This window comes from Sceloporus undulatus, chromosome 8, assembly GCF_019175285.1.
Source record: "Sceloporus undulatus isolate JIND9_A2432 ecotype Alabama chromosome 8, SceUnd_v1.1, whole genome shotgun sequence".
Lineage (NCBI taxonomy): Eukaryota > Metazoa > Chordata > Lepidosauria > Squamata > Phrynosomatidae > Sceloporus > Sceloporus undulatus.
The window spans coordinates 28,015,498-28,040,780 of NC_056529.1; the positions used below are offsets into that span (position 1 = coordinate 28,015,498).

The following is a 25,283-nucleotide window of genomic DNA, read 5'->3' on the forward strand; positions in this document are numbered from 1 at the left end:
TGACTCACCCAAGATTCCCCTGCAACCTTGTTTGGGCTCTGGGTCCCAAAATCCCAAAGCCAGCAGGCACTTTCCCAGGCTCCACACATTGCTGTTGGGTGGCACATGGAGCCCTTGATCATTCCAACAAGAGAAAGAACTTCCCAGTCACAGAGCTGGCATCCGCACTGCAGAAATGATGCGGTTCAGTTCAACATCACTTGGACTGCTGTGGCTCAATGGTATGGAATTCTAGAGTGTTGTTCGTGGCACAAGAAACTACACATCCCAGAATTCCATAGCATTGAGCCTTGGCAGGTCCAAGTGGTGTCAAACTGGATTCTTCCCTGCAGTGCAGATGTAGCCCCAAAACAGAAATGTAATACAGAAATGTAGTAGGGATGGAAATGCATGCTTCTGAGTGATGCTCCAAAAGGAGGACCCTTTGACATCCCTGCTGGGAAGGAGGCTGGGATGGAGGACAGGTCCTGGAAAAGGAGGACGTGGCTGGGTGGGCGAGGGGGGCTGGCCCCCTCCCCTCAAAGCCACGCCCCCCGGATTGGGCTGGCTGCTGATTGGACGGAGGCTGACTCCCCCTCCCGCACCTGGGCAGCCCTATAAAAAGCCCAGGACTGACATCATTCCGAGGCTGAAGCTGCTGGACGCCAAAGAAAGAAAGAAAGAGAGAGAGAGGAAAAAGGAGGGAAGAAAGGAAGGAAGGAAGGAGGGAGAAAAGAAAGAGCGCGCGGAGGGAGGCGAGGCAGACAAAGGTAAACCCTGGGGCCCAACCCGACCCAAAAAAGGAGGCTTTAACCAAAACACCCCAATAAAACCCATTCATTTTATTAAGGGGGCTTTACCCAAACTCCCCTAATAATTTTATTAAGGGGGATTTAACCATAAACCCCACTAAAACCCAATAACTTGACTAAGGGGGGGGGGCTTTAACCAGAAGGAAAACCCCAATAAAGCATAATAATGTTATTATGGGGGCTTTGACCTAAAAACTCCCAATAGAACCCAATACTTTTATTAAGGGGCTTTAACCTTAAAAACCCCCCATAAAACCCAATAATTTTATTAAAGGGGCTTTAACAACAACAACAACAACAACAAAACCCTCCCCTATAAAACATAATAGTTTTACTAAGGGGGTCTTAACGAAAAGCTCTTAATAATTGTACTAAGGGGGCTTTAACCAAAAAACCCCCAATACAACCCTAATAATTGTACTAGGGAGGGCTCTAAGCAACCCCCCCAATAAAGACCAATAAGTTTATTCCAGGGTCTTTGCACCCCCCTCAAAAAACCCCCAATATTTTCACTAAGGGGGCTCTAACCAACCCCCCCCCCCCTAAAAACCCATACTTCACTTCAGAGGTCTTTAACCAATCCCCCCCTGATTCTTGTATTAACCCCCCTCTCTGCCTTCTTTTCTCTCCCTGTCTCTCTGCTCAGCTCCTTGGCTCTTGGTTCCTGGCTCCTGCTTCTTCCCACCGCCATGACGTCGAACGGGACTTCGGAGTCGCTCCAGATCCAGTTCGGTTTGATCAACTGCGGCAACAAATACCTGACGGCGGAGGCCTTTGGGTTCAAGCTCAACGCCTCGGCACCCAGCCTGAAGAAGAAGCAGATCTGGACCCTGGAGGCCAACGGAGGCGGGGATGAGTCCTCGGGGGCGGTGTTGCTCCGGAGCCACCTGGGCCGCTACCTGGCAGCCGACAAGGATGGCAAGGTGACGGGTGACAGCGAGGCCCCAACGGCAGACTGCCGCTTCCTGATCGTGGCCCACGACGACGGGCGATGGTCGCTCCAGTCGGAGCCCCACCGGCGCTTCTTTGGCGGCACGGAGGATCGCCTCTCATGCTTCGCCCAGACCGTCTCGGCAGCCGAGAAGTGGAGCGTCCACCTGGCCATGCACCCGCAGGTCCACCTCTTCAGCCTCAGCCGCAAGCGTTACGCCCACCTCAGCTGCGGCCAAGGCGAGGAGCCTGCTGAGGTGGCGGTCAGCCGCGATGTCCCCTGGGGCACCGAGGCCCTCCTCACCTTGGTCTTCCACGAGCATCGCTACGGCCTCCGCACCGCCGACCACCGCTTCCTCCGCCACGATGGAAGCCTGGCCCCGCACCCTGAGCCTGCCACTGGCTTCACTCTCGAGTTCCGTGCCGGTGGCAGAGTGGCCTTCCGGGACTGCCAGGGCAAGTACCTGGCCCCTTCTGGCCCCAGTGGCACCCTCAAGGCTGGCAAGAGCCCCAGGCCTGGCAAGGATGAGCTCTTTGCCCTCGAGCAGAGCTGCCCTCAGGTCCTTCTCCGTGCAGGCAACCTCAGGAACGTCTCCACCAGGCAAGGTCAGCCAGCCCTCCTGCCCTTCATTCCTCCCTCCCTTCATTCATTCCTTCGTTTGTTGCGCCTTTGTTCCTTAGGCTCATCCTGGAGAAGAGAAGGTGAAGAGGTGGTATGGGAGACCTGTTGGAAGTATCTGAAGGGGTGAGCAGGGAGCAAGCTTGTCAGATCCACCAGTTCTTGTCTGGCATCCCTTCCTCCCTTAATTCCGCCTTTGTTCCTTAGGAGGAAAACCTTACCGAGCTGGGTCTGTTTATCCTGCAGAAGAGACAGTGATATCAGATACCTGTTTAAGTATTTGAAGGGGTGTCATATTGAGGATGGAGCAAGCTTGTCACCTTACCTCCACCACCTCTTGCCCTCCAACCCATCCTTTCTTCCTTCCTTGAACCTTTGTTCCTCATGAGGAACGATTTAGGCAGCTGGCTCTGTTTAGCGTAAAGAAGAGACAGTTAAGAGGTGATATGAGAGTCCTGTTTAACTATCTGAAAGAATGTCATTTTGAGGATGGAGCAAGCTTGTCAGCTCCACCACTTCTTTCCCTCCATCCATCCATTCATTCCTTTGTTGCGCCTTTGTTCCTTTTGAGGAGAGACTTAGGGAGCTGGGGAAGAGATGGTTAAGAGGTGATACGATAGCTCTGTTTAAATATTTGAAGAGGTGTCACATTGAGGATGGAGCAAGCTTGTTTTCTTCTGCTCCAGAGAATAGGATTCAGAGCAATGGATGCAAGCTACAGGAAAAGATATTCCACCTCAACATTAGGAGGGCCGATTGATAGTGGAACACGCTTCCTTGGAGTATGATGGAGTCTCCTTAGACAGAGGCTGAGTGGCTTTGATTGTGAGTTCCTGCATGACAGGTGGTTGGACTGGATGGCCCTTGGGGTCTCCTTCAACTCTATGAGTTTATGATTTTTCTCTGGGTTCACCAGTGCCTGCAGTCTTATGTCAGTCCCTGGCTATCTTTGCCTCCTCTCACTTTAAGCCTCAGGATAAGGGCATCAATGGTGCAGGCCACACCATCTGACATCTAAGGTGCTGTGAGAGAGAGAGACACCACTCATTTATTCATTCTTTACACCTCTTTCTCCTCCTCTCCTTTGTTTCTTCTCCATGCCCCTCTTCTGTCAATTCACACATGCCTATAGTCCCCTTTGCCTTCTCTCTCTCCAGACAAGGGCCTCAATAGGGGGGTGCGGCCACACCAGGTGCCATCATAAGGGGTGTGTGACACCACTCATTCATTCATTCATTCCATGCGTCTGTGTTTCTTTTCCATGTCATCTCTTCTGTCAATTCACACATGCCTACAGTCCCTGTGTCAGGAGCTGGGTTTCTTTGCCTGCTCTCTCTGCACACCTCTGTGACACCCTAAAGGGTGTGTAACACTATTCATTCTTTGCACCTTTGCTTCACCTTCTTTCTCTCCTCCTTTGTTGCTTCTCCTCTGGGTTCACACATGCCTACAGTCCCTGTGCCAGGTGCTGGTTTTCTTTGCCTTCTCTCTGCACACCTCAGGACAAGGGAATCAACAAGGGAGGTATGGGTCAGATAACGTGACACCCTAAGGGGTGTGAGACACCATTCATTCATTCATTCATTCATTCATTCATTCATTCTTTACTCCTCTGTTACTAGGGAGATGCAGTGGGGTTCAGGCTGCTCTAGGTGATACCCTAAGCCTAAGGGGTGTGTGATACCACTCATTTATTTGTTCTTTGTGCCCTTATTTCTCCTTCCTTCTTTCCTCCTTTGTTTCTTCTCCATGCCCTCTTTTCTGTGGATTCACACATGCCTACAGCTTCTGTGTCAGGCACTGGGTTTTTCTGCCTTCTCTCTCTGAAGACTTGAGGTGGCCTGGGGCCGGGGCTTCAACTTATTAGAGTAGACCTACTGAAGCAAATACCCTCAAGGCACTAGTTCTCCTTCTGATCTCGGAAACTGAGCAGGGTCAGCCTTGCAAAAGGATCTTGTAACACCTTTGACACTAACTGAAAGAAAAAGCTGGTAGCATGAGGTTCCCTAGACTTGACCGTATTTCCTCAGATGTATGCATGGGGCCAGCCCTGGTTAGTACTTGGATGGGAGAGTACCAACAAAACCAGGTGCCTATAGTTTATATTTCAGAAGAAGGAACTGGCAAAACCACCCCCTAAGAAAACCCTATGGGGTTGTAATAAGTCAACAGACAACTTGAAGGCCCATACACACTGAATGTATGGATTTACTTGACCATTCAGCAATTGATTGAATAAGTCTACTCTAGCTGGGAGTGACCATCAGGAGGCCAGTTCCCATGGAAAGGTGCTTTCCTTTCTGTTACTCTCTCTTTTATTTTCTCCTAAGCCATGTGTATTTACCAGAATCTGATTCACAAGGTTGTGCATTCACAATGTTTCACAATGCCCAAGGTTGTGAAGTCAGCAGTTGATCTTTCATTTTATTGGTGGTATTTAACCCTTCCTTTTGGTTGGCCTTACAGTTTGAGATAAACTATGTGAGTCAAGGGAGGCTGTTAGAAGGGGGTTGGTACTTCATCCCTTCCAAAGCGATTCAATATTTTTTAAAGCCATCAAGGAAAGAAGGAAGAGGTCTGTGGGGATTGGAAGCAGCCATCAGCCCAAGTTGTTAAAAGTGATCCATTTTGATGATGCTGCCTGTTAAAATGCAGAACATTTGCCATTCCTTTCTGCTCTGAGCGGTTGCAAGTCCTTTGAAAGAAGGGACAGATTGGAAGGAACCTCCCTCTCCCATGGGTTGAAAAATCGTATCTGGTCTTCCTCTTGTGTAACTAGAAGTGACCAGGGGGCCCTTTAAAAATGGTGTTCAAAGTTAGTGCTCCTGTGATGCAGGGCACATGAGAGGTTGCTAAGAACTGGCTCCCCCTTTCCCCATAAAGATCATTCTTGAGAGCCAATGCTAGATGGAACGAGGCAGCAGTTTGTTTTATTCCTTCCCTTCTCTGGAACCTTTTGCTTTGTTGTTGTTTTTAAAAATGTGGCAGCCCCCCACCCCACATTTCTTGTCTCTCCTCTCACCCCGTTGCATTTGGATTTGGAGGACATGAAGTCAGGGGCTGGGACTATATCTTACCAGCCCCTCTTTGTCCTCCCAGGTCTCCTCAGACACGTGGCAAATGGAGATGGATTCAAAAGTGGCAAATGGAGATGGATTCAAAATTCAAATTATCACATATCTCCCCTGTTTGCAGTGTGTTGGGGGGAAGACAGCCAGAGAAAGGTGCCCCCAAACTAGCTCTGGAGATGCACACTCTGCCACCCACTTCTTCATCTGCCTCTCTCTTTGCAAATTGCTGCCAGCCTTTCTTTTCTGCATCTCATTTTTCTCCCTGCAGCCCTATGAGTCTTTTCTCTCTCTCTGCTCCCCTTTCCCAGATCCTCATTGTTTGTGGCCTAATGCAGCCCTCAGTTCAGAGCTTCCAAAAACCAACCCTCCCCACCCCCCAAAAACCCTGAGAGGCAAATTAACCCATTCTTCCCTTATGAAGAGCCTCTCTTTATGTTTCACAGGGCTTTGTGTGTGGATGGCGTGGTACAGCAGCTGGGCTGGATTAGGATATTCTGAAACCCCTGTAGAGGCTTCGTAACAGTAGTTAAAGAAAGAGAAAGAGAGTATGATCAGTAAACTTGACATTTAGTTTTAAAAATGTACGTGTGTAATATGGATGGATGGATGGATGGATGGATGGATGGATGGATGGATTAATGTAAGGTTCATTTTATTTTTGAGACCTGAAAGTATAGCTTTGGAAACTTGTGTGTAAATCTGGTTTGCTGTTGTTGTGTGCCTTCAAGTCATTTCTGCTTTATGGTAACCCTACCGTGGGGTTTTCTCAGCAAGCTTCTTCAGAGGGGGTTTGCCATGGCCGTCCTCTAAGGCTGAGAGGGCTTGGCTTGACTGAGATCACCCACTGGGTTTCTATGGCTGAGGTGGGATTTGAATCCTAGTCTCCAGAGTTGTCATACGATGCTCAGACCACTACACAATGTTGCTGGCTCTCATAAATCTGCCCCTCTGTGCCAAAGGATCTTGTGACATAAAAGGATGGGGTGGCCCATGTTCATGTTTTAAAGCAAGAGATGTCCCTGTCGCCCTCAGAGTAAGCAAAGATGATGCCAAGTGTAAGCATGTGCATCCTATCTTAGCATCAGTTGAACGCCCCCTGAGCCCCAGCCACGTGGTTCTCCATCCTCTTGCCAGACCTTTCCTTCCCAGCAGCCTCTCTGTTCTGCGTCTTCCCCCCATCCATCCTTACTTCTAGCACCCCACCCCCTGCTTTTCAACACTGCCTTCTGCGCCTGCCTGCCTGCCTTCCTCAGCTGTGCTCTTACTACCCGCTGTGCAATTGTCCAGGCCCTGCCTTCTCCCAGTTGTGTCCTTCCTCTCTCCCCCTCCTCCTAACCTACAACTGCTTGATCAAACTCCCTAAACTGTGAAGCCATTTTGGTGGTGCCGAACTGCTTTGTGGACTCATGCACAAATACACACACACCTCTTATGCATCTCTTATATAAGTCTGGAGCATTTGGCATGCATTGGATCAAGAGAGGATAAAAATACAGAACTTTTTATCCACGGATTCAGAAGCCATACATGGCCTGAACAGATTTTAAAATTAACGTAAATTCTAAAAGCAAACCTTGTTTTTCCCAGATGTAGAGGGATCTTGTATCACTGATTAACTGAAAGAATGAAGTGGGCAGCCTGAGTTTTAGTAGACTAAAGTCGACTTCGTCAGATGCATTATGTTAGTCTCAAAGGTGCTACAAGATCTCTCTACATCTCTGATTCTTGGTTTTCCCATTTTATATAAGAGACACGGTTTCACTATGCTGTTGTATTTATTGGCACTTGAGCATCCACTGGTTTTTGTATCCACCAAGGGTCCTGCAACCACATCCTAGCGAATACCAAGTGTCCACTGTACCTTCCTGATTGCCTTGCTAAGGTTGTTATTGTTGTGTGCCTTCATTTCTGACATGTGTGGACTCTAAGGCAGGCCTAACATGGGGTTTTCTTGGCCAGGTTCATTCAGAGGAGGTCTGTTGTTGCCTTCCTCTGAGGCTGAGAGTGTGTGACTTGCCTAAGAAGCATCCATAGCTGAGCAGAGATTTGAACCCTTGTCTCCCAGAACCTTGGTCCAACACTCAAACCATGGCACCACACTGAGTAGCTTTTCCCAACATGGAGGCTCACCCCAAATATCTTGGACTACAACCTCTATCTTCCCCAACCAACATGGACGGGAGTTATAGTCCAAGACTCCTGGCTTATACTGTACCTGTATCAAACCCACATCTGGGGGCTTGGGCATGGCTCCAGTGTTCCCTTGAGTCTCTCCCATCCCCTTTACTCTCTGTTTTATTCATTCCCTTCTGCTCTTCTGTTCTTCCTTCCCCTTTTCATCCTGCCCCACACATTTGCTGCAGCTGCTTTCCCTGTTTGTTTCTGGCTCAAACCTTATCATTGCTTCTTCCTCTGAGATAAATGCAATATAGTTAATGAGATTCTGTAAATCTTTAGGGGGTGGAAGAGGGGGAAATCAAGAACTTAACCACTGCCTTTTTAGCTGCACCAAAAAAAGAAAGAATGAAGGAGTGGGGAGAGCTTTGATGGAGAGGTTTGCTCTGCAGAAGAAGCTGCTTTTGATCTCTCCTTGAGTCAGCTTTTTTAAAAAGAGAAAATATGCTCGTCCCGCCCTGCTCCCAATATTTCTCACCCTTTTCTGTTCACACCTTGCTGGGAGTGTCCTTCAAGTGTCCCCTTTAGGAAAGCTGGTCAGAAAAAGGGGTCTTGAGCAACTTCTCTTTTTTGTACCAGTGCCCCACCTTCTCCAGTTCCTACAGTGATGCATTGTAATGGGCTGGAGAAAGAGATCCCCCTTCCTTTAAGCATCTTCCTTGGGAGAAGATTGAAATGAAGGGTGTCCAAATTAAAAAGAGCCTTCTGTCTGATGCATTGGGCAGCTGTCGGGTTTGGTGGTCTGTTTTTCACATCCCTATAGACTTCATTTGGCAAAGCGTATCCCTACTGTTGCTTTTCAGCTTGTCCTTTCGGTACATCCAAAAACCTCGGCTCGGTTTCTCTTTTTAAAAACAAGCTGACTCAAGGGAAGATCAAAAGCAGCCGATTCTGCAAAGCAAACCTTTTCATTAAGGCTCTTTCCCTTCCTCCCTTCCCTCTTATTTGGATGCTGCTAAAAAGGCGGTGATGGTTCTTTAGTCCCTTCTATCTGTGTAGAGATTTTTCAGAATGTTATTATTTTTCCCCCTTTTATCTTGGGAGAAGCCATAATAGGGACCCTGCTCAAGGATGACTTTTCTGCAGCATAATACACCATTTTCCATTGTGCCATAAATGGTATACAGATGTGTGCTTTAAAGCACAGTCATCCTGAAAATTTGCACTGAGAGAATCTGAATTCTGCAACCTGTAAAAATCATGCAAACTGGCTCCATTGGCATTTCTTTTCTCTTTCACTTGTATAATTTTGTGGGGTTTTTTTTTTGTCCAAATATAGGGAGGCTTCAGGACTTACACAGGACACTGACTGAACAGAGATGGACAGGTACATACAGCTCCAAAACACACTGCAGAAATGATCCAGTTTTGAGACAGCTTTGCCCTGGCTCAGTGCTAAGGAATCCTGGGAACTGCAGTTTATTGCGGCACAGAACTACAGTTCCCAGAATTCCCTAGCATTGTGCCAAGGTAGTTAAAGCGGTCTCAGTTATTTCTGCAGTATGACACTGAGACACTCTGAAATCTACATTCTATGTCCCAGTGGGAATATTAAACCCTATCCTTTATTCTGCCTTCTGCTTTGGAATACAGCGAAAGGAAATCTTGCCTTGAATCCTCCATTCCTTTAGCCCTTTCCAATTTCTGCAGTCTGCAGAATTCTGGAGCTGACACAGTTTTATAAATGGATTTTCGCTGAAAATCTGAGCCCAGTGGCCGGTTTCTAAGCTGTGCAGGGCCAAGTGTGACCTACATTGAAGTAACACAAAGGCAGCTTTGCCTCTCCTGGCTGCCCCTTCAGCTGACTCAGCTGTGCACCAAGTCTCCTGCCTTCTCTCCCTCTCATTCATAGTGAACTTTGGAAGCTTGCATGCAGCCAGCAGACTTGCTCATGCAAAGTGGGGTCTGGGGTTGGAGTCCTCTGGGGAGATGTGGGTTTTGAGCATGAATGGCTGGAAAGGAATGGCTTCTTTACTGAAGCATTCCCAAAATATATTCCATTGCAGCCCCTATCTTCCCAGTCATTGACCCTCTCATTTGGTGATGCTAGGATTGTAGTTCTTCACTTCTGAAGGGCACCATGTTAGGGCAAGTTTCTACCTGGCTAGGAATTGTCTCTGAGCTTTTTGTAGGATCGTTACATCGATATTCCAGCTTTCTTCTGGCGAGTGAAAGGAGATACATATTGGTCTCTTCAACACAATGACCTTTTGGGGTAGGGGAGGCTGAAAGAGACTGGCCCAAGCAGCAAAAGTAATTGGCCATAGTAGTGAAAGAAACTACCCCCTTGTTGGACTGGATGGCCCTTGTGGTCTCTTCCAACTCTATGATTCTATCAATTATCTCAACCAGCCTGTCCTCCTTTCCTCTTCTGTTTAGCTGGAAGCTTTTTTTTATTCTTCTCCTTACTATTTTATTTTAAACAGCGTTGGCATTGAGAGGGTGGTGAAGGACTGGAGGCATACAGATATTCAGCACCCATCATTCCTGACTGCTGGCTAGGGCATCGGGAAGCTGGAAATCTGAATCTCTGCACAATGCAGAAAGCATTTTGTGGGTGGAGGGTACATGAGAGATGAGCAGCTTTTCTCTTTAACTCCATTAGCACATCTGAAGAAGTGGATTGAAATCTACAAAAGCTCAGGCCAGAATAAATCCACTGGTCTTAAAGGTGATGCTAGATTCCTCTTTCCTGCCCCCATTTCCTTCTTTATCAGGGAATGGCTCTCAAAACTGTCTACATGGAACAGCTGGGCATTTCTTTTTAAAATGCACTGTAGCAGCCTTGGTTTCTGACCTGTGCACAAGTCTTGCACGGCTTTTGCCATTCAAGCCCTGCTACCTTGCCACCCACTCATCACCCTCTTGAGCGGAGCTATTGAGTGCACTGCCTTTTCTTTTGGCAGATGTAAAACATTTGTCTGCTTGGAAAGAGGGGAGGGCTGCAAAGCAAGGGCTGGGAGAACAAGGCGAGGATTGTGATGGTGAGGGAGAAGCCATTTTGGAGCTTAGTTGGTGAGGTGGGGGGCTGGTGGGGAAGGAGCGGAGGCTCCTGTTTCAGTCCTTTGTCACTGTGGAAAACCAGATGTGAGGCAAGCATGGGGGGGGGGTGGCTTCATTGTACTGTATGGAGAAATACAGCCCATGCTCAGCCCTGTGCTGCTTGAGAGGTGGTTGCAAGCAGCCTCTTCACCACATTCAGTTGCAAACTGGGGAGGAGATGGCCATGTTAGAAGACCGTCTCTTCCCATTTTACCCTAGAGTTAAGAATTGAAGACATTGCCCGCTGCATGGAGTTTATCACACTGGGGCTGATTTCAGCATTAAAGAGAGATTAAAGGGCATTTAAAGCATCCCGCAAATGAAGCAGAAATGGCAAGTAATTGTGCAAAAGATTATCACACGCAGTTGTGCAAATAAAGTGATATCGGAAATGCATTGTCTGTGCAATCCCACTACTGTCTTTAAGGGAAGGTAGGGCAGCTGTTTCTCTTATGTCTTTAGAAGCATTCAAGAATAGGTTTGCCATATCAAGGGTATTCTGGACCGCAAGTGTTTCAGAGCCTAAACCCAAGACTTAGGGACAACGTCTTATGATATCATGAGGGCAGGCCCTAGTTATTACTAGGATATCATATAGGGCATGATACATTGTCAGTCACAGCTGCAGAGAATATGCCATTCAGATTAAAAACACCCAATGAATAGTTTATGTACAAAGCAGTCTTCTCGCTCCTTTCCTGCCCATGTCCCCAGATTGGAGACTTGGGACCAGACCCTGAGACCTGGGAACCCTATTGAAGAACCATCAAATGCGTTGTCATCTCTCTCTCCACCCCATGTTTCTTTCCCATTCTAAATATATGCGATTGCTCTCAAAACTCTTCCTTGCCAAGGTCTCTTTCCTCTTTCAAACATCTGCTCTGTGGCCTTGGGCGTGCTTCCCTTTGGAAGCTTCCTGACTGGCAAATGGGGTACACCTAAGCTTTGAAAATCCCAAATGTTGTAGCTGGAAGAAGGAAGAGCTGGCCTGGCACTCTGGTTTCTTAGAATATGTGAACCAGGAATATAAATGAAGAGGAACTGACTCCCTCCAAACCAAGCCATATCTACAGTTAGCAGTTCCCTGAAACATGATCCACCTCTCTCAAACCTGGGGAGCTGTTTGCATTGGTGATTCAACCCTTGTGGCCCCTTCCATGGGCTCACAGCTGGGACACATTTGTTCCTTTGGTTGGCGGTCTCTCTCTCTCTCTCTCTCTCTCTCTCTCTCTCTCTCTTCCCCTCTTCCTTCTGCCCTAAGAGGAAAAAATGATTTCATTCCAAAAGTTAATTAGAGGCAAGGCTGAAAACTTTCGTGGCCAAATTTCAAAGGATCAGCCCTGTTTGTCTGGCAGAAACAACCAGGTCTTGGGGCACCTTAAATACTTAACAAATTCATGTCTGCCCTACGTATACATGACATTCTGGCTAACCTCCAAAGCATCTGAGGAAGTGGGCTAGAGTACCGAAAAATCCAATATATTGTTTTTATAGGGTTAAAGGACACTTTCCTTCTAACTGTCCACTACCTCCCATTCTGGCCTTGGCTATTGTTAAGGCCGCATATCAACTTTAATAAGTCATTTAAAAATGGATTGAATGTCTGCCATGGACAGATAGCCTTAATGTAACCTTAAAATCCATTTTTGGGGTAGTGTCTTAAAGATTATTACCCTTATATGGATTTTGCAAGGTTTCCTGGCTTTTCTCTTAAACCTGTGAGTACTGAAATACTTGTAAAAACAGTAGGTGGCAAGCACCATTTTGGGAATGAGTATTCCTTTAAGGGTTTGGGTGCAAAGGAAATGTCCTTTTACTTTGGCTTTTACTTAACACGTTTCTTTTTCCTTATGGAGATGTAATCAAATGTGACTAGTGGATTAATCTGCTAAAACCACAAAGATTAAGCAGCTAAATCTTCTTACGTTGAGTGATGGGCCTGCTTATTATGCCAGGAAGTGTGGATAGGGATGGGACAGGTGTTACTTCATGTTTTGGATTACAGTTCCCATCATTCCTGACCAATTGGGGGATCCGCTCTAGACCCACAACAAACTCCAACTCCCAGTACTCCACTCCCTTGAGCCAGGGCAGCTAGTGGTGCTTTCTTCCCCGGAAGACAAAAAAGCCGTCATTTGAGCCAGGATTGGAATGGGGGGAAGAGAGCCTTTGTGGCTGGAGAGTGGGGTATAAATACTCTAAGTAAGTAAGTAAGTAAGTAAGTAAGTAAATAGACCTTCAGAATGAGGCAACCAGGATGAGAAACCATACCATGTACATGCATGTGAGGGTATGACTAAATCTGCAGCCATGCATTCATGCAAAGGCCAGTGAGCAAGTTTGCAAAGAAGGACGGTGGGTGGTCGGAGAGCCTTTTTGTCTTGAGCAAATGGATGCCGAGCTACTACTCAGCTTTCCTAATTAGTAGCAAAGCCTGGCAGATGGAGATGGGCCAGTAAGCATTTGCTCCTCATTATGGAGAAGCCACCTCCCCTTTAATTGGAGACCACTTAAGGCGGAAGAGAATGGCGGCTTGTAGAAGGCCTCCTGGTGGGTCTTTTGTCACCTATGGGAGAGTGGGAGAGGTCTGCTCCTTTGCAGAGGGAGTGGAGGCCCAGCCATGTAGGTCTGAGTGACGAGCAGATACTGAGCAAGACCTGGGTGCCACCGAGAAGTGAGAAATTGCCAATGAGAGTTGCAACTAATGACCTAGAATTCAAAGCTATAGCCATGTTAGTCTGTAGAATCTGTACATAGAGAGATCTTGTTGCACCTTTGAGACTAACTGAAAGAAAGAAGCTGGCAGCATGAGCTTTCATAGACTTCAGTCTACTTCTTCAGATCCATTTACATTTAAATGCATTATCTCTCATGCAAGTAAAATTCTGCACAAAATTCATCATTAAATGCATCAAACTAATCACCTAGTTGGCATGGGCTTAGTAAAACGACTCTGGTGGCTCTCTAGCCCATGGTTCTGCTTGGGACAGGGGAACATCTTCTTTCTTTATGTGCCTTCAAGTCGATTCCAATTCATATCCGCCTTTGAGATGGTATTGTCTGTTGCGTGCCTTCAAGTCATTTCTGATTTCTCTCTCCATATATGATTGCAAGAAAAGACAAATAAATGGGTCCTAGAGCAGATCAAGGCAGAAGTCTCCGAAGATGACTATACTGATGCTGTCGTACTTTGGGCACATCAAGAGAAGGCATGGATCATTAAGGAAATACAATAATGATAGGAAAGTTAGAGGAAAGGCAGAAAGAGAAGAAGGCCGCATGGTGATGGATGGACTCTATTAAGGAGATCACAGGTATGACTTTGCAGGAACTAAGCAAAGTACCACTTCCTCAGATGCATTGACAGAGTACAATGTTGCATCCTTATTTTTATTCTGAATGGACCCCCCCCCCACAATGAGGTGAAATGTGTTTTAATGCAAATACCTATGCTCAGGAATAGGTTCATTGGGGACTACTTGTAATTTCAGGCTGGAATGAAGTGGCGTGGATGTTAACCAGGAATCTGCTTTGCTTTCCTCATTTGCTGCAGGCACAAGTGTTTGGAGCTGTGGCCTTTGGGGGCTGTTATAACAAAGAAACAATTCTCTTCTTGTGGTGTCCCTGAGGCTCAAAGTTTGGCTATCGCTCGCGTCGGAGGCCTCTCTTGCCAGATGTATGCCTTTCCTCCCCCTTCCTTCGCCGTAGCCCATCCTCCACAGTTCTTCCTACAATGTGAGTCTCCTCTCCCTAGAGTAGCTCAAGTTTCCCATTCAGAATCAAGCAGACATTTCCTCTGTTCTTAGCAATCAGAGCTATAACATTGGAGCCATAGCTATATTTGCACCCATTCATCTCTTCCAAGTCAGGCACTACTAAATGTAACTTGGCAGCCACCAAGTTCCTTCCTTTCAGAGGCTGCATCCACACTGGAGAAATAACCCAGTTTGGCACCGCTTTAACTGCCCTGGCTCAAGGATATGGAATTCTGGGAGCTGGAGCTTGTTGTGGGGCCCAGAGCAGAGCTCTGCTCACAGTCAACCCCCTTCTCTCCATTTCCAGTTTGGCAGTGGCCACCTTTGGTCATCCTTAGTTATTTGGTTAAGAGTGGCCAATTTAATGGAACTACAGATTAATCCTATTGGATTTGTGCTAGTGCTTTACCATTAGCTCATTATTTTTTCCTCCTCGCAGTCTACTAGCAAGATGTTGCGCTAATCTTTGCAAGCTCAGCCTCACCCATTCCAGCGCTGTATTAGTATGGCAGGACCAACGCTGCCTCTTGCTGCTCGCTTATCACACAGCCATCGGAGACCCTCCAGCATCCATTTTTCAAATGGCTCTTTTCCAAAGCAATTCCCTGCTTCTCTTTGTGAGGGAACAGGGTTTGGACGAAGCTCCGCGAAGGCTGGGGAGCCATATATCGTGTGGTTGCTTAGTAACTGCAGGCAGATCCCAGCTTGAAGGCCTCAGCAATTCTCCTCTTAAGCTTTGCAGAGCATGAGGGTCAAGGGGGGGGGATGCTTCAGTGGGGTTCGTTCATATAGGAAACCATGGTTTCTTGCTACAAGAATGGACAGTGGAGAGCTTGGCTGCTCTTCCCCTCCATGCACCAGAGGAAGATGATGAACATTGTGGATTCTGAACCACTACAGATACTCATTTGTCTTTATATGCCCAGAGACTAGGACTTCTTCTATAATGCTCCAACTCATCTCCTATTCCAGTTTCTCCTTGTGCAAAGATTTGCGCAGAGCAGAAGATGTACTGGGATTGTTCCCCTGCTTTTGGCTATTGCTGCCTGACTTTCTGTAACTGTCCTTAAGATATTTTAAATCATCTTGGCCATCAGCAGAGATTGTTTTGCCTAGTCTAGCAGGATATGAACATGGAAATTGCTTACTCAGGGAGTCTGCTTTGCTCAAGGAAACGGATGAGGTGTGACCTGTGGCAATGATGCATGCATTTTAAAGCATTTTGCTTTGCACACAGTGTCAGCAGACCGGGCGAGTGGGACCAGGGGGGGCTTTTGTTTCTTTAATGTGCAGAACGCGCCACCCCAAATGTCTTGCCGCTGCGGTTCCCACCACATTCTGGCTCCCTCAGCACCTGGTGAGCAACAGGTGGCAAATAGGCTTCAAGCTGAGGCCCAGTTAATTTCTACTCAGTTGTAAACCTGAGAATGGGCACCATGAATTATTGTATTATCCACATGAGTGTGCAGCTGGCATAATGTTGGCATGGGTACAAATGCCAACCCCGCAGGGGTTGTGACGCTCTGACAGGGTGAACGTAGATGGAATGTGAGGCCTTGGAATAGGGCAGATATACTTCAGTTAAGGGTTGCATGCATGCAAGAGAAAAATGTGGGTCTTAGAGGTGTTATGTGACCATAAAATCGCAAATTTTAGAGTTGTTATTGACAAACCGCAGCAAGCGGTTACATACTATTTTGTAATTATAGTTTTTGTGAGTTTTTTGGGCTATGTGGCCATGTTATAGAAGAGTTTATTCCTGACGTTTCGCCAGCATCTGTGCATTCTCTGAAGATGCCAGCCATAGATGCTGGCAAAACATCAGGAATAAACTCTTCTTGAATATGGCCACATAGCTCGAAAAACCCACCAAAAATTACTATTCTTTTTAGCTGAGAGCACACCTCTCTAGGAATCTTCAGGTCCTCCAGTGCAACTCTATGGTCAACCACTGCCAGGAATTGACCATAGAATCATTCCGGAGGACCTACAAATACCTAGAGAAGTGTATTCTCTAGGAACATTGGGGTTCTCCAATATGGTCAATGTCTGGCAAAGTTGCGCTAGAGGACTTAGAGATTCCTAGAGAGAACATACCAATCCAAACTGCAAATAAATCCGCAAAAGTTAAAGCTGCAAATGTGGAGGGCCAACTGTACTTTGCCCAAAAACTAACCAGCAACTGGATTTCCAAAGCCGTCCCTTCTTCTCTTTGGTCACCCAAAGCCCTAGCTTGATCTTTCTGTGCACCTTAACCTTCTTTTTAAAATGGAAGAGCTACAAGAATTCATTTACAAAATGGTTTCAAAAACATACCTAGTGCCCCCTAGAAGCTCAAAGTGGATTGACTAGAGAGTAATAGCAGAGCTTGTTTAGTATTCCCTGGCTGCGTCTTACTTGGAGGCCTCAAGCAGGGCTCCTCATCTGTGCTTCTAATTGCTTCTGGTCCCAGAGGAATGCCCAAATTGGATTGCGCCCTGGAAGTCCCTCTAGGATCCAGGGCTGTGGAGCACCTGCGTCTGGGTGCCTTGGAACAATTAATTTATCTTACATTGCTGACGGAAATTTGTCACGGCTTGTTCCCAAGAGTCCCCCCCTGAGCTAGATCCATGAGCATCAATTTGGGCAACCAGCAAAATAGATTGCTTTGCCGAAGAGCTGGGAGTGGGAGGCTCATGTGTGCATGTTGTATTCTTGACTCATTCCAGCGATGCACGTGTTTTAAATACTCATATCACTCGCTTTAGTCCCGTGGTGGGAAACCTTCAGCCCTCCGGACATTGAAGAAATAGTTCTCTCATCGTACCTCATCTTTAGCCAGTCTGATGGGGACTGGAGTTCAAGCATTTGGAGATGCACAGGTCATCCAGGCCTGGCTTAGTGAATAGCAGTTGGAGTTCTTGTCTTAGTCCTTGCGGTTTCCAGATGTGTTGGGTTCGGTCGAGTTTGTTCGCTCGCATTGCTTTTGAACAACCCTCAGCGCATCTCTTGCAGAAGTACCTTTGGATGGCAACAGTTTGGGAAACCGTTCCAGGATGGCTACCTGGTTTGTGTGTCACTCTTTCCCATGGTAGGCAGCTGCAGTGCCTCAGATGTTTTGGGCTTATATATCCTCCCATCAGCTCTAAGCGGATGGTGAGGGGTTATGCTCCAGAAGCATCTGGAGGACCACATTTGTCATATCTTTGGCTCAACTAGCCCAGTATGCTGCTGGTCTTTCATTTCTCTCTAATAGGGCTGCCAGCTGGAGAGAATGCGGTTACCTTTAATGGTTTTGTAGAAGAGGGAATTTCAGTAGGTGTTGCTTGTTCTGTAGCCAGGTAACAAGCAGTATCTGCTGAAATTCCCTCTTCTGCACAACCATTAAAGCTATAGGAGGTACTCTACTCCCATGTGGTGCATTTGCGTGAGAGGCATTTCCCTTTCTACTGTAAATCAGTATATAGAGAGATCTTGTAGTAACTTTGAGACTCACTGAAAGAAAGAAGTTGGCAGCATGAGCTTTCGTCGCCTTCAGTCTACTTCCTCAGATGCATTTGATGGAGTGGAAGCCAGAGACAGACAAGAAACTTGCCCAGATATATATATATGTCTGTGCCTGGCACTAAATGCATATGAGGAAGTAGAATGACGTCTAGGAAAGCTCATGCTGCCAACTTCTTTCTTTCATTGAGTCTCAAAGGTGCTACAAGATCTCTCAACATACTCATTCTACAAACTAATACGGTTACATCTTTGAATAGGTAGTACATATTCTCTCCAAATGCATCTGAGGAAGTAGATTTGAGTCTAGGAAAGCTCATGCTGCCAACCTATTTCTTTCAGTGAGTCTCAAAGGTGCTACAAGATCTCTCTACATACTGGCTCCACAGACTTAATATGGCTATATCTCCTAATACTGTAAATCAGGATGCTGATTTAGCTGGACCGCTGTTGGTCTGGTCCAGAATGGCTTTGTAAAGGGCAGATTGAGAGGCGAGTTCTGACAATCATCCTCAAGAGTCTGGCCCAGTTTGATTGTAATGTGTGTACAAATGTAGTAAAGCACTCCCACTGTTGTTAACCAGGGACACCACCAATACACAAGACTGCTCCTTCTCTGCAATTGCATAGCCTAACCTTTGCGCAGCTTCCTTGATGTTTCCTTGGCCTTCCTGTGAAAATCCATGGAGAGGAGTTAGATGCCTCCTCCACAAGTCTCCTCTTTCCTCTCTCTTTCCACCCAGTTTCTTATCTCTCTCTTTTTTAAATTACCGTTCTTGTAGGAATACCAGACGGGGAAATTGTCTGGCTTCTCTCAAGGCTCTGCCTGGCCTTGACAAGGCTGGTAATTAAAAGCCTGCCTGAATTGTTATCTGCAGCTGCATTCTCTGTGGATCCAAAGTGGGTCGCAGTGAAAATACACCCCTTTGCTTTGTGTGGGAAGCTAACCTTGCCTGGTTTGCATATCAGCACTAAGGGACCGTTGAAATTCATGACATGTAGGATTGACAGTCAAGAAGTAGCTGTTGACAAGTTTATGCTCTACCTAAAGACCAAATGAAAGTATCTGTTTCAGTTAACGCAGCCATGCATTTCCCTGAAATATTGTCCATGTCCATAAATTATATGATGCCTTTATTTCTGATGTAATGAGAGGCCTATACCACAAAATACAGTTTTTTTTGGGGGGAGGGCATCTTGCTCAGTCTATATTAAAAAGGAAAAGCTTTCCGACCCTCAAACAGGGGACATCCCATATAATAATAATAGACACCTGGCAACCCTATGAGAGGCTGGCTGCTGTGATCTGGGTCTGAAGCTTATTTGGCTTGCCAAAGGTCCCAGGGCCATTTCCCACCATCTCTAGAGGAGTCTGTCTGAAATTGTGGAGATTTCTGCCAGTCAGTGTTGACAACACTGGGCTAATATTGATATAGTGTAAGACGGATATGAGCAATTTATTAGAGATGTGTAGATCTCCTTTTTCTTCAATCCCCTCAAAGCGCTTGGTGCCAGAGCCCCAACCGCATTCCTTTCTAATGAACCCTTGTAACCTGATTCCCCAACTGGCTTTTGGGAAGGGCTGGAGGAATGTCTTTGCAGAATTTGGTTGGTCCTCTTTGCTTGCATTTGGGGTTCTCATGTGCTAAATTGGGGCAAGGGACACCTGACCCTGCTTCTCTCTTGGTGTTGGTCAACTGTAGCTCCCAGGCTGGATATGCCAGCTACTGGGACTTACAGACCACTGACAGCTGAAAGCCTGCATGGTTTTCACCCCTACACATCTGGAGGGCATGGAGAAAGGTGGCCTCCCCTGGACTGCATTTCCCACTGGCCTAAACTGCTGGTGAGAGATTATTGGGGATGTTACTCTAACAACATCTGAAGGACTGTGTGATTTCCACCCTTGCATGAAATGTTCTTGGATGGTATCTTCCATCAGCCCTAGCCAGTGGTGGGAGGTGATGGGAGTTGTGATCCAACAGTGGCTGGCTGGAGGACTGTATAATCCCCATCCCTGCACTAGATGATGATGTACTAAATCTCCCTATCATCCCTAGTCAATGGTAAGGGGTGCTGGTGTTGGAAGTTGCAATCCAGCAACATCTGGAGGGCCACCTATTACCCACCCTTGCTCTAAATCAGTGATTCCCAAACTCAGGTCTTCCAGATGTTTTGAACTCCAGCTCCCAGAAGCCTCAGCCATCTTGACCAGTGGATTGGGAACTGATTCTGGGAACTGAAATCCAAAACTTCTGGAAGACCAGAGTTTGGGAATCAGTGCTCTAAATGGAGTTTCCCAAACTTTCTTTCTGGAGGTGGAGATGGGATGTGTTCTTGAATTCCCTCAATGAGGAGGAGAGTATGGGCTCACCTTTGCAGTTACCGGACTGACTTGGTCAAAAAGAGTTTCAGGATTCCTAAGAGGCTCAGACCTGCCAAGAACAAAGTGGGCAAAACTATCAAGGCAAGTTGTACAAATGGCCCAAGGAGGGGAAACAAAAAGGCCATTCAGCTGTCCCTCAAATGACTGAGATCCCCTGAACACCAGGGACAAACTAGAGGGGTGTGTATGTGTGGATTCCATGGCTTTTAGCTGATGTTATTTCTTTAAAAGGAAGGTGCTGGATTACTCTGCTCCATTTCAGCCTAAGAAGTGATGAAAATCCTTCCGTTCCTTAAATGCTCCAACTTGCATTCCCAGCACAACAACCCAGCAGCTGGTTTCCTCCTGCTGCAGCCCTTCATGGGAAGCCGAGACTCCTCTGGTGCAGCTGTCCCATGTGAGGCTCAGCTTTCTTCCTCCAAATTATTTTTTGGCGCTGGACGGTTCCCAGAAGCGAGTCTTTTCCCTTGCTTTCGCTTGATTTAACATAGGAGAGCCACCTGGCAAATTGAAGTCAATTTTGTCATTCACTGCATTGGATATCAAGGGGCTTTATTCAGAGAGCTGGATGATCTCACGGTATTTTTCATTTTCCACATTTTTAACAGTACAGTATTTAGAAAATGGGTCCCTCGTTTTAATGTCAACACTTATTAGTACAGGGCAGTGATTTCAGTCTTCAGAGTACATAGGACAAATCCGTATATTCGTAGCACCTACTGGTGTGCTTTTCCAGGTCTGCACAAATTCAACTTTTCTGAGACCCATAACCTCTTTTGTCTTCTTTTTGGTGATGTGCAAGTGGCCATCCTAGATCTAAAAGTAATAAACGTTGGGCTTGAAGGTAGTTGCTCCTCCAGTCTGTTGATGAACTGGGTTAGAGTTACAGAAAGGAGTCCTATTCTCACCTGTTTTGGGGACCTAAAGTAGACACTTTTACAGGGACGGCTCTGCAACAGGGCTTTCTGGTGCCCTTCGGAGCCAAAGCGCCAAGAGAGCCACTGTGTGTCTCTCGCCTCTACAAGTATTTGGAAGGCGAAGCTTGCCAAACATGTGAGGGTTGGTGGGTTGTCTTTGTATGTTTTGGAGGCTGCTTCTGCTGACGAAGCACTTTCGCTGAAATTCTTGGCTTCTGTGAGCACTGTTTGTGTTGTCTAGCTTTCCAACAAACAAGATTGTTTGGGGGACTCCTTGTAACATGCCGGGCTGGAGTAGTGAAGCTTGAGAAGTTCACCCCTTGAGAAGACGGGTCTTAAAATCTTCCCTGATATCTCAGTGCTGCACTTCTTCACTGTGTGTATCTTTTAAATCACTACTTTTCAAACTATCTGATGTGGGAAACTGGCAGTTTCCTCTCCAAACACCAGTAACATCTGTGTGGCTACAGTTGCTTGTTTCTTTCCTGGAAATTCAGCAGGGACTGGCAGCTGATGGCTTCTGGACCAGCATTGGCCCATAGAACATCAGTTTGAGTAGTCTTCATTTGTGATTCTATGGCCTGTTACAGACAGGCCAAAATAAAGCTGCTTTGAGTCACTTTGGAGGTATGGTATTTCAATGATGCATGTGTCCTAAGAGTCCAAAAGCCACACCAAAGCCACACTCCAGTCCTAAGCATGCATCATTGAAATACCATATCTCCAAAGTGACTCGAAGCAGCTTTATTTTGGCCTGTCTGTAACAGACCATTGTAACATAGCCCTACTAAAGCCTCCTTTATACCCAAACTACTAACTTCTGATAGTACTCCATTGGTGTATTTTTGCTTCAAGAGCAATGTTTACTCCATTTAAATCCCCCCCCTTTTTTTTTTGCTAGAATAATTCAAAATCCAACTATGGCCTACAACCCAAAGTACGAAATACAGCTTGCCAGCTGAGACCAAAGACCACACATTGGCTGGCATCCTGTTAGTGACATACTTTTAAGTCGTGCTGCACATGTGCAGATCGAACTTTCACCACAGCATGACGGAGGTATTCTGCTGGCTGAAGAGGAACTGGAGTTGCACATGCAGCATTGTTGTGCATTGCATGTTGTAATTGTGCCACAGCACCCAGTCAGTGCTCTGTATGGAGGGGTTGCATAGTGCTGGTGTAGCATATTTCCACATGCAGACATTGGATTGCAGCCATTGACCAAAATCCTGTTGTAGCCCTTGCTGGAGCAGACCTCACTGAATCAGTTAGATGTTATCTGTGTGTTGAGTTCCATTTACAATTAGTTGAATGGATCTACTCTAGCTGGGACAAACAAACAAGATACTAGTGTGTGTGCCAATTTGGCGTTTGTCTCCAAGATTTTACATGGAAGTGCTTGATGACAGTTGACGGCTGTCCTCCAGAGATGGCACTGGCCTGGGATGGTGCTGAACATGAGAGGTCTTGTATCTGAGTGTATTGGATTACAACCAATATCTTCACCAGTTACTGAGAGACAGGCACACCTACCTTTGCAGGCTTGAGGACTAGAGTATTTTCACCATGAAGCAGCTTGCTAGACACAATAGGTCAGTATGAGTCTTGAGCATGTATAGCAAGCTGTAGTTGGGATTTTGTGCCTTCCAGGCTAAAAAGATCATCAGATGTTATCGCAGTTTTGCACCAAGACACGGTTCATGGTTGACTTTGCCCATCTCTCTTTCTCTTTGCTTCCCATCTAGGGATGGACCTTTCAGCCAATCAGGATGAGGAGGGAGATCAAGAAACCTTCCAACTGGAAATCAACAAAGAGACCAAGAAATGCACCTTCAGGACCTATACTGGGAAATACTGGACCCTCACCTCAAATGGAGGGGTGCAGTCCACTGCCTCAACTAAGTGAGTCTGCCTCAACTAAGTGTGGCGGTTATTCTCTGTGGGAAATGTGACCCCTTAAATTGGGGAAGGAGAGTGCATGACCCACTTGAGGTTGTGGGGCTATAACTCCCAAGACTCTTTACTGGCGAGCAAACTGACTGGCACTGATGGGAGTTGCAGTCCCACAACTATGTTGCAGTTGCGGTCCCACAACTGTGAAGGCCTGCTGGAAACGATTTACGGAGATGATGTCTGAGCTTAAAATAGCAGTTAAGACTAGTCTCTTCCAGCAAATTATCCATCAAGATAAGTTGGAAGGAATTTTTCATTGCAGGAGCTGAATCACGTCGGCTGTAGAGCTAATCAGATTGTGACTTCTGGCTGCTGCTGTTCTCAGGACAACTGAGAGCAGAGTCACCTGTTGCATAAAAGCAGAGCAAGAGCTGCATCGCACCCCTTTCTGCAAATGGATCATAACAGCCTTATGCTGTAATCCTACATCCACCTCAACGTAGCATAAATATCCACATGCAGGCAGAGCATATATACCTCCCCACAACTTAGTGTAAAGCCCCTCTGCATGGCCATTCTGATATCTTTAACAGCATTCCAACCCATTAAACTGAGCTTGCATAAGTGTTGACTGCCCAAGTTCCCATTGAATCAGTTGGTCTATTCAAGTTGGGATAAAAAAATTGCATTTACACTATAGCTGCAAAGCTGTTTGAAAAGAATGTACATTTATATTAGTGTTTTTAGTTTTTATTTTGTAATGTCCTAATTTTTTCTTGAGTGTTCTACTTTGTCTTCCTTTGAGGTTTTGACATCTGGGCACCTCTTCTCTCTGTTGTGGAAAGCTGTATGCAATGCACAAGACCCAGTTGTATCTGAAGGGCTCTACTGCTCTGTACTCAACTTTTATGCAACGTATGAACCAGTTCTCCACTGCTACTTGGCAAAGGGTTGTGGGGATGCTGCTTTTCTAGGTCCTCTTTCCATCTTCATGGCATAACTGCTTGGTATCTCTCTCTCTTTCTCTCTCTCTGTGCCACAGCAGGAATGCCAACTGTTACTTTGACATTGAGTGGTGTGACCGGCGCATCACACTGAAGGCAGCCAATGGCAAATACGTTACGGCAAAGAAGAACGGACAGCTTGCAGCCACTGTGGAAACCCCTGGTAAGAAGGCTTTGTCCCATTTGGGTGTTAAAGGTGTAAAAATTCCCTCTCAATTTTGTCACTCACAATGAGAAATTTTCATAATTCAGGACCGTTTGTTGTTGTTGTTGCATAGCCATGTTATTCTGAAATATCAATATGCAAAGGGATCTTTTGTAGCACCTTTGAGACTTTTACATGATCCCTCTGCATACAGTCATGGTGGCTGTCTATTAACTCCAGTCTCAGAGACAGTAGTGCTGTGGAATGGGTTGTGTTGGAATGGAATAGTTGGAAGGGTTGTGTTGTATTTTTATAGGTTTCCAAGTGCCATCTGACTGGCTGTAATGGGAACAGACTGCTGATCTAGTAGGCTTTTGGCCTGATCCAGGACTTGTGTCCTAATCCTTGCCCCAGACCATAGAAAGCCATTGCCATTTGGAAAGCAGCTGTGGGAGTGAGGGTTTCAGCTTCAGTCTTGTGCTGTCTACTATTTGTACTGGTACCTTTGTGACCTTCCAGTCAGTGGCTGAGATCATGTATGGCAGAGTGGAACAAGATGATGATGATGACGACGATAATAATAATAATAAATTTTATATCTTATTACAACTTAGTTAAAACACAATCACTATATAAAATACACATATTAAAGTTCTACAGGTGGAACTATACTGCATCTTTCCTTTCAAACCACCTCCAAGCTCACTGTTGAGCCACTGCAGCATTTGGAAGGAAAAAAGGACTTCTAGGCATGACTAAGTTGTGGTTGTTTCTTGTGATGAAAAGTAAGATGCATCAGTGTTTGTGCCCTGCAAGCTCAGCCAACACACCTTTCCCTCCTTTCTTTCCCTGATGGACAGGTGAGACAGAGCACTTCCTCATGAAGCTGATTAACCGGCCCATCATTGTCCTTCGGGGAGAGCATGGTTTCATTGGCTGCCGGAAGGTGACTGGCACCCTGGATTCGAATCGCTCCTCTTACGATGTCTTTCAGCTGGAGTTCAACGACGGAGCCTACAATATCAAAGGTATGCATTCTTTTCCCTTGCAAGGTACTCTTTCAGTAACCTTG

General features: G+C 46.3%; 1 protein-coding gene across 2 annotated transcripts in view; it reads left to right on the plus strand.

The window, feature by feature from the left end:
- The first annotated feature begins 635 nt into the window (after nt 1–635).
- FSCN1 (fascin actin-bundling protein 1) overlaps nt 636–25,283 on the plus strand; it is a 28,426-nt gene continuing 3,778 nt past the window's right edge. The window contains exons 1-5 of one of the 2 annotated variants that reach the window (XM_042438154.1): nt 636–749; nt 1,438–2,327; nt 22,915–23,071; nt 24,105–24,229; nt 25,072–25,239. In XM_042438154.1, the coding sequence (XP_042294088.1) occupies nt 1,481–2,327; nt 22,915–23,071; nt 24,105–24,229; nt 25,072–25,239 (1,297 nt within the window). In that variant the 5' untranslated portion in view covers nt 636–749; nt 1,438–1,480. The remainder of the gene's footprint in view (nt 750–1,437; nt 2,328–22,914; nt 23,072–24,104; nt 24,230–25,071; nt 25,240–25,283) is intronic. The other variant, XM_042438155.1, reaches the window with a different exon arrangement.